At 34.5% G+C, this 9,560-nt stretch overlaps 2 protein-coding genes across 3 annotated transcripts; one reads left to right on the top strand and one right to left on the bottom strand.

Moving 5' to 3' along the window:
• The first annotated feature begins 1,008 nt into the window (after nucleotides 1-1,008).
• LOC111367741 (nascent polypeptide-associated complex subunit alpha-like protein 2) lies at nucleotides 1,009-2,619 on the top strand. 2 transcript variants are annotated; one of them, XM_022988773.1, is made up of 4 exons: nucleotides 1,009-1,164; nucleotides 1,287-1,386; nucleotides 1,918-2,045; nucleotides 2,135-2,619. In XM_022988773.1, the coding sequence occupies exons 1-4, from the start codon at nucleotides 1,117-1,119 to the stop codon at nucleotides 2,483-2,485; spliced, it is 627 nt and encodes a 208-aa protein (XP_022844541.1). In that variant the 5' UTR covers nucleotides 1,009-1,116; the 3' UTR covers nucleotides 2,486-2,619. The 2 variants fall into 2 exon arrangements, with proteins under 2 accessions (XP_022844541.1, XP_022844542.1); XM_022988774.1 differs by having other exon boundaries at nucleotides 1,927-2,045.
• Nucleotides 2,620-2,954: 335 nt separating this feature from the next.
• Nucleotides 2,955-4,489, bottom strand: LOC111367739 (peroxidase 5-like). The gene is made up of 4 exons (XM_022988772.1): nucleotides 4,256-4,489; nucleotides 3,959-4,150; nucleotides 3,665-3,827; nucleotides 2,955-3,582 (listed from the first exon to the last, which is right to left on the bottom strand). Exons 1-4 carry the CDS (start codon nucleotides 4,448-4,450, stop codon nucleotides 3,164-3,166), a joined length of 969 nt encoding a protein of 322 aa, XP_022844540.1. The 5' UTR covers nucleotides 4,451-4,489; the 3' UTR covers nucleotides 2,955-3,163.
• Nucleotides 4,490-9,560: the final 5,071 nt, after the last annotated feature.

The following is a 9,560-nucleotide window of genomic DNA, read 5'->3' on the forward strand; positions in this document are numbered from 1 at the left end:
AATTTAGTTCTTTATGTACAAAAGGGTAAATATCAAGAATTTATATAATGGTCCAAATTTCTCATTTTTTCAAGAGTTTTCTTTGCAAAGAAATTTAGGCCTACGTGGGCCGACTAGGGGCCCCTGCATTAGGGCTTGGTCCGGATGCGTGTGTGCGTTGGTTGGGGAGCCGGGGCCATGTTCAACCTTCATATTGTATGGTTATGGCTCTCTAATCTCCAAAAGAGAGTTCTCGATCATAAACCTATTTAAATTTATGATTTTGGGTCTCCAAATGAATAAATCTGTCAATGTGGATGATAAAGTTAAACACCAGTTTCATGTGCCTTTAAGCTAGATGGAAAAAAAGGTCGGGCTATTTATTATTTCTTTTTAATTCAACTATAACTCAAATGCGATTTTAATAATCATATGGATTGTTTCAATCATGTAGGTACTCAAATTCACATAATTAAGTAGATCGAGAACTCATAACCTCATTTTTATAAATTAAAAACCAATAGTCGAGCCACACAAAAAGTTTAGGTGCATATCCTCATTTTGCTCAAAAAATTGTTACCAACTTCTGAAAAATGAAAAATGGATAGGCAGGGCATAGTAGTAGTAGTGTACTCTATCGGGCCTCTCGCAAACCCCACACGAGCAGGTGATATTGCTTTTTATACACACCTATTATAGTTATAATTAATCTAGATATACATTCTTAGATGACATTGTTGTTGACAATGTGTGAGTTGTTAAAATTTGTGTCATTGATTGTTTAAAATCAATGTATAAATAACTGTCAACTCATAAGAATATCATCCATAATGTCAAAATAAATGTACGTATAGCAAGATTGTTATAGTTATTTGGTTTACGTGGGGGAATAGCTTATTGACCATGAAATTTTTGTGAATGAAGCAAGCGGCAGTTGAGGGTTAAATGTTTTGGATATGGGCTAAAAGCTTTTTGATAAGTGGCCCAAAGTTCAAAATGAGAGTGAAAGGCCAGCCCCAAAAACATGGGATAAACGGAGCCCTAAAATAAAAACCCGTTATCTCTTCCTCATTGGCTAAACAAAATTACTCTTATCCTCTGCACTCCCTACTGAAAACCCTCAAAATCGAACTGAAAATGCCGGGTCCTGTCGTGGAAGAAATAAAAGCCGAAGAAAAGTTTCAGGTGCCTTTTTAATATTAGATCAATATCCGCTTTTTTGGTTTATAGTACCCATATATGCAAAATGTCTGTTTGTGTGTGTCTGTGCGAGACTAAATTCGCTGATGATTGTTGATGAACTGAAGGATGAGCCAGTGATAGAGGACGTGAAAGAGGATGAGGACCATGAAGATGATGCTGAAGATTCCGATGAGGAAGACGATGACAAGGAAGATGGTAGCCCAGGTCCCTTTTCTTGAAAACCTAATTCTTTTCGTAATTATGTTCATTTAACGATAATTTATCCCCTTCAGGCTTTTTTTATTGGGGATATGGGTTTGATTAAGGGGTAGGCACTCATCCCAGGTTATATTTTGTGGGTTTTTAACTGGCATTAAGACTGCTTTGTATATGATAGCTTGGAAGCTAGAAGAATGATTGAGATGATGAAGAGATATTAATGAATATTGAACTTTTATTTGTTTAGACTGGATTAATCTTTTAGGTGAGATGGTTAGTGTATTTAGAACCTGAAATTGTAGTTTTACGTTGCACAATTTCAATTTGTTTGGGCATAGGCTTAGGCCTCGAAGTGGGCCTCATGTGGGGGGTTTCATTGATTGAGGTGTGTGCTTGTTTATCTTGCCTGGCTATTCATTACTCTTGCATGAATCTCTCTTCTTTTTTGTATGCGTAATTGTAATCAAATTGATACTTTATTACTTGTATCACCAATGCATTTGCTATGCCTCCTTTACAACTAATATGATGCAAAAGTGAATACAGGAGCGAGTGAAAGTTCTAAGCAGAGCAGAAGCGAGAAGAAGAGCCGCAAGGCCATGTTGAAACTCGGAATGAAACCTGTTCTGGGTGTTAGTCGTGTTACCATTAAGAGAACAAAAAATGTAATCTTCTACGCATTTTGCACTCGGATGCATCTTTGATCTTTCTGTTTTCTGTTGCTAAACCTTATAATCAATTCATGATATTGCAGGTATTATTTTTCATCTCAAAGCCTGATGTTTTCAAGAGCCCAAATTCCGATACCTATGTCATTTTCGGAGAAGCTAAGATTGAGGATTTGAGCTCTCAGCTTCAGACACAGGCCGCTCAGCAATTCAAGATGCCTGATATGGGTTCTGTAATGGCTAAACCTGATGCATCGGCCTCAGCTACGGCAGAACAGGTGGATGAGGAAGAAGAGGAGGTTGATGAAACTGGTGTCGAGCCTAGGGACATTGATTTGGTCATGACACAAGCAGGGGTGTCCAAGGGCAAGGCTGTCAAGGCTCTCAAGGCACACAATGGAGACATAGTCAGTGCCATCATGGAGTTGACTACCTAAATAGGATTATTAGCCTACCTTTTTAGCCCACCTCTTGGGATATTTTTTGTAATTGATCGTAGAATTTTGCTTCATTATGGTCTTTCACCAAACCTTATTGAGAAATGGAATTTGCCGTTTTGTGTTGTTGAAAATTTATGTCTGAGAACACGTATTGCCTGATTTTATTTTTCTTGTTTTTAGTCCATTCAATTTTCTGAACTCGTAAGGTTTGACCATGACCTACTTTTCTGGATTCGTCTCTCTTTTCGCCTTCTTAATAGAAGATTGTCTATCCCAACTGTTGATTGCTCTAAATTAGCTCGAATCTTTTCTGCGTTACCCCTTAAGATTGCAATTTGTCCCATCTCACTATTGTGGCAGCGGGTTTTTCCTTGTATGTATCTATGGTTTTTGAGATTTTTGAAAAGTGATTTCAGACAGTTTCCAATCCAAAAAGGACAGGTCTGGAGAAAATTGCTTATTGTTTGGGGGAACTTGGTTGCACAGATTGATAGCTCTTTAATTGAGAACATACTTTTTGGCTTCCAATTCCTAGTAGAACTGTCTAGACTGAGATAAAGAACTCCAAGTCCGTTTTGACTTTTGTGAGAGGAACCACTCTCAGTTAAACAAAGAAGAGGACACCACATTACAGGCGTTTATTTTAAGAAGAATATGTGCAAGTAGAATCGAGCTTTATGGGTTGATGGCCCTGCAGTTGAGCCTAATCTCTCCGGCATTCCCTGTAAGCACCTCAACTTGACTCATCTTAATCATAGCATCAGCAAAATCTGTTTGCCATTGTATGTTATTCCTAGCATAATCTCTGACTTCTGATAGTGTGTCTGGACTTGTAGTCAGTGTCTGGTCCGAGGTAAATAATCCTCGGTTTCTTAAAACATCGACATAGTAGCTGTTTTCAAATGCTGTCGGGCTGAAGTTCATGAAAACAACTGCATTAGGATCAACGTTTCCATTAGGCCCTCTTGGACATTGCTGCTTCAGTTGCATAGCATATAGAGGATCCAACGTTGAATCTTGACTGTTTGCCGGGCTGAAATTATATAATCTGTTGCTGAATTGTGAGCAGTGAGAGCAACCAATTGTGTGTGCACCTGTATTCAGGAATATATCGGGCTTGTAAATTCGAAGATCTTGTAATGTCTTTTGATTTAGTCTAGTACGAAGTTCTCTTACCTAGGAGTGCAACCATGTTGTCCGATGACAAACCTTTCTTGGCAAAAGCCTGAAGGTTTTGGTCTAGGTTGTTGAATGGTGCTGGTATATCGATAGTTTCTGTAGCCAGTGAAATTTGCCCGTCTCTTCTTCCTGCTGGAACATCCCACCCGAGTCCTCCAGACTGCATGCCAAGAACAATTCTTTTAAAAGCTACCAACAAACTCATATTCTCAGTAAAAAAATTTCACTATTTCGTGCCAATTGATAAGGGATTTTAGAGGTGCAGTTTTGTGTCGAGTTTAGAGTACTAACTACTACTATGGAGTCTCTTGCAGCATATGCAAGAATATCTGCACATGAAACAACTCCTCTGCATTCTTGTTCAAGTCTAGCCTTAGCACTTTCGATCACCTCAAACCCACGAAGAGAACCAGCATTCGAGGGGCCATCTTCTTCTGCAGAATTTCCAGGAGTTGATTTTATAAGAACCGAGCCATCACACCCCTGCAAGAACCAGTCAAATAAATTCAAGGTTTTTGGTACACAGTATTGAACAGTACATTTCACCTTATGTAATAGACGAGAAAAACGATATGCTATTTACATTACCCTAACAAAGCAATCATGGAAATGCATTCTAACAAGGCCAGGGGCTATTCCTCTGTCTCTAAAGTAGGCTCTTTGGACCTCCTGCCTTATGATTAATTCTGCATTAGGACATGTATTTCTATAGAAATTTACTTGAAGCTCAGCTTCTATTTGAGAGCTGAAAATTAAGGTCAAGGCCAAAACTATAGGAAACATTATTTTTTCAGACAGAAATATATCTAAGTACCGTCTGAATATGGCTAGTTTGTCTAAAAATGTGATCAATTTATAGTAAGAATTTTTGGTGCAATTTGCAGAAGTTAGAAAAAACAAAATATTAGTCATGTTTCATAGAGGTATGCAACTGAATGAAATTTTGTTGGCTAAATTTTCAAGCAATTCTTGGATTAAATTAGGTACGGATAATAAGAATTTTTTTATATTAATATAGTAAAATTAAAAATGTTGTGGGGGCATACCCTGCCCCCCATGTCCCTCCAACTGATCAAGAGCTCTCCCAATATGAAAATTAGGTCAAGCTTTGTGGTTGCTTAAGAGTTAGCTCAAACTAAGCCAGTTTATTGGTAAATTGTTGAACATAACATTGTTGTGTTTTTTTCTTGTTGCTTATTTTAAGCCTTTTGCTTGGTCGCCTTTATAATTGTTTAGATATATAGTCATAAGGAATTATTTTGTGCTGCACGGTGAGCTTTCCCCTTTTTATTGTGACTTTCGTTCTTGTTTTATCATAGTCTATATACGAAAATCTAAAAAATGCACCCTCGATATATGGTGTATTCAAGGCTGGAGCCAGAAAATTTGCGCAGTACGAGGTTTTAGCCACAATTTAATCAATGTCGAATTTTAATTTTTTGGTCATGAATTTAATGATGATAAAAATATAAAACAATATTACAAAAAATACTAAAAATGACATGATTTATAAGTTACACTTGTTCTTCGTGAGTTTTTATGCTTTGATATCGTTGTACAATAAAATCATTATCAAACTTAAAAAATGAATCTCATTCAAGAAAAGGATAATGACTTTCTATGTTAGGATGTATTCCATTTTTGTCTTTCAAAAAATTTGAATATCTCATTGTCACATAGAAATTCTGTCAATTTATAGAAGCATCTTATCAAAGTTGGGAAGATAAAACTTCGATTAATTATATTACAAAAGCATATTACACTTATCTTTAGCATACCAATTCAACAATAATGACAAGTGACCTTGAATTTATTCATGCATAGATGATTGATCGAGAAGGGCACAGTATTATATTTTACAATAGTAAGAAAGAAGAGGAAGCTGCCTATGAATAGATAGTGGCAAAGTTAAAATTCAGAGACATAAAAAATGAATCAAATTATGCAACTAAACTCTCCAAAAGATCCACAGCCAATTTTTCTCCCTAGCTTAAACTTTTCGCCAATCACATGATCCATAATTAATTTCCCAAAATCAATAAAATAAAATAAAAAATTCTTTTTTTATTCCACAATTAATCATTCAATACAAAAAGCATCAAGATCCCAGACTTTCAAAAATACCCTTTAGATGCATGAAATCGTAACAGAAAATCATCGAAAAACCCCAAAAATTCATTTCTTTTGAGTTACCAAAAAAACCCAAGAAGTTGACAAATATGGTCCATCCCACCATTATATTCTATATATGGGGCTCTCAAAAAAAAAAAATTAAAAAAATAATAATAATAATAAATGGAATGGACTTCGGCCCAAAGTTCAGTGCAGGGAAGTGCCTGCAATGAGTATGGGGCTCCGCCCTAGGTGTATTGACATTTCATTTACTTTCTTTCTTGTAAATACACTTCACAATTTATTTCTCTGTTTTGGTGGAAATTAAAATCAAATATTTAGTTGATTATCATAAAAATTGATGAAATGTGTGGCTGAAAAATGGACCCTATGAAATGTATAGTTAAAATTAATTATTAATTTTGACTTAGATTAAATTCTGAAATTTAATTTTTACCAAACAAGAGGTACATTTTAGAGTGGGGTAACAAAAAATAAATTTTGCTGAAAATTGATGAGTATGCCATTATGAATAATTATACAGATAAGATTACACATAACTGAATACAACAAATCACAACCTTAATTCACCTTTATGTTATACTACATGACATTATACATACTACTTTGTCGTAGTTATTTTTTTATTCTTCAAAAGTTTAATTAATATTTATTTTTCATCTAATTTTTTTTTTAATCTTTTATTTATCCGTCCAGGAATCAACGTTTAATTCGAATCTTTTGCTACATTATTTTTGTAATTTTATTCATTTTTCATTTGTACACAAATATACTTTTAAACAATATCTATATAGGTCTTTTCTTGTCAAGATCTTTCATGACAAAAATAAAAAAATACATATGCAACAGGAAGTAAGAAAATCATGCATGCATTATTGACAATTTTTTAAATTGCAAGATGAGTCCAACATAAAATGGATGCAAAATAATAATTCATAATAAAATAATTTTACTTGATTTGTTTTGTTCATTGAACAAAATATATTAATTATGATATGGCAATTAGGATTTTTGTTTTTGCATTGTTGAAAGAGTCGAATTAAGTCTTTTCTATATTTTTTAATATGATATTAACTTGCTAAATTTAAAATTTCTAGATTTTGTGTTTGATTTCAAGGAAACAACATAATAAATTTTAGGTTTCCCAACCTCTCTTTCGTAACAATTTTGTGTCATTCAATTTTTATTCGACTTATCATTCCCAACCTTTTTATTTATTCACAAGATTCATTCCTATGGACGATTTTCATCCAAAATTTTATGTTGAAGTGATGTAAAAAGGAATCATTTTCCATAACTTAAAATGCGCAAAAAAAAAAATCAAAAAAGAAAAGAAAAGATATTAACAAAAAATGTCTCTTCAACCTACGCCACAACTAGCACTGTCCAATACATAGCCGCCACCAACCACCATTATCTTCACAATTAATAAAGTGCAAAAAAGAGAGCCGTGAAAATAAGTCACGTCCCATAACCCCATTCTCACCCAAGTTCAGCTACGGGCAACGACTTTTCCATTGCTGATAATCATAAAATAAAGAAATATGAACATATCATTGAAAATTAGAAATTCGCAATTGAGAACTAGATCGGATGACTAGACCTAATCAAAAGCTTGAGATTCATTGCAATATTGTTGAAATTTTTTGAAGTTGCAATGAGGTACTTTCTTTATCTAGACATATTTCTGTCTCTGGTAGATAGTTGATTCTAGAGGCTTTTATGGAGTCTTATGTTTACTTTTACTTAGGCCTGAGCGCGGGTCGGTTCGGTTCGGTTCGGTTCAATTTTCGAGTATTTAGTAAATAGAATCGTCGGGTCCAAATATAATTATGGAACCGTTCGGGTTCAGTTCCGTTCGGTTCTATACTATAATTAAATTTTTTAACATTTATAACAAAATTATATAAATACAACTAATGATACATTCAATGGTTTTGAAATGTCAGAGACTCGTAGACTACCTTGTTCAAATGATCGCTATGGTCAAAATTTCGGTTGGCGGAGGTTACAGCTTCGATCGGAGGTCACAGCGTCGATCGATGATTGTATAGGTTTTGGAATGTCAGCGAGACTGCAAGAGTCGAGATAGCGTTATGCACTTTAGTGTAGGTGTTTAGAGTTATATAGTGGGTTGGATCTTGTTGGGCTAAAAAATGAGACAATAAAAAGGGTAATTGGGCAAAAAAAAAAAATTAGAAATGAAACAAATTATTGGGCCAAAAATTTGGATTTAGAAATTGTTAATTTGTTTAGAAAAAATTAAAATTAAAATAATTTGATTTATTCAATAGAAAAAAAATAAAAATTAGAAATATTCGGTTCTTATTTGGTTCTTCGGTTCTTGGTCTAGAACCGAACCGTACCCCTCGATTATCAATTCAGATATCCGTTCGGGTATTTAATTTGACAAGAATCTTCGAATTCGGTTCGATTCGGTTCGGGAGATTTGCTCAGCCCTACTTTTACATAAAAAGTATGAATTTGTTTATTATTCTCTTGTCCTTATTATAAACACATTACCATGTTCATAGCCATGTCTTTTTTTTTTTTTTTTTTTTTTTTTTTTTTTAAGGAAATGGAATAATTAATGGATCACTTAGGCCCACATGATTTGGACAACCTAGGCCCACTGAATATACAAACAATTCTGGGCTTGGATCATATGTATCGCAGCCCAATGAAACAGAAATAAAATTAATAAAGAAATACATGGCTTGAGGCAATTGGGCATTTATAAATTCGATTTGGAAAAATATAATTTGGAGTGGGTACATTTCAACGTGCTATGTTGCTTTCAATTGGGTTAGTGAGTATGTTGAATTGAATGCATCGAAATAATTGGTGCGATCTCTTCATTGCTAAACAAATATAATGTTGGATTGAAGATTAGCACACACCTATAAATGCATAACCACGATTCACAAGCATCCTATGCATTTTTAAGGCCAACTATATGAATTCTTATCTATTATTTTTCTGATTGTATTTAGCATTTTTTAGAAGAGTCGAAGTAAGATGTTTCGTAATCTTATTGAGTTGATCATAGAGACTGTTTAAAACTTCGTTAGATATCTGCGTGACCCTCATGAAAACATGCATTATTGCAAATTTTTAGAAAGCAATTCGAATTTTGAGAAATAAAATCTAATTTAATAAACTTGTCATTCAAAGGTCATATGATAAATAAACAAAGATTTAGGTAGTCTCTAGTTCTAAAACTTGCTATACAATATAATATATTGAGAATCAAAGAAAAGTAGAATATCGACTTGTTATTTGAGCATTCGGAGAGAATCAACATTGCATTCTTTGTTCTTTTAATTTTGATATAATTTTCTCCTTTCTAACGTGTTTTACTAAAATTATATTTGAGTCGATAATGGAAATCTAAGATACCCCGGAATAAATTTCTTACTAAACCATATGACAAAATTTGATCAACACTATATTAAAACAAATACTACACTACACTTCCTAGTAGTATTTTTTTTTTTTTTAACGAGGTGTCCCAACTTGCGCCAGACTATATCCTCGTCCCCGAACCTCCGGCCTCTCAGCTGCTCAGGGAGGTAAATCGCAGGTTGTGCCCTTGTTGGTTCCCAGGTTCCCACATGGCTTTTACTTCTTCCCCAAAGGGAGCCTCCTCCATGGTTATTACATCACCAAACTGCTCTAACCCTTCCTCTGGCTATTACAACACTCAGCTGCTCCAACCAGGAATCGAACTCCCCACGCTTGGTTCCAGAGCCCCCCAATG

Source organism: Olea europaea, chromosome 18 (genome assembly GCF_002742605.1).
Source record: "Olea europaea var. sylvestris chromosome 18, O_europaea_v1, whole genome shotgun sequence".
Lineage (NCBI taxonomy): Eukaryota > Viridiplantae > Streptophyta > Magnoliopsida > Lamiales > Oleaceae > Olea > Olea europaea.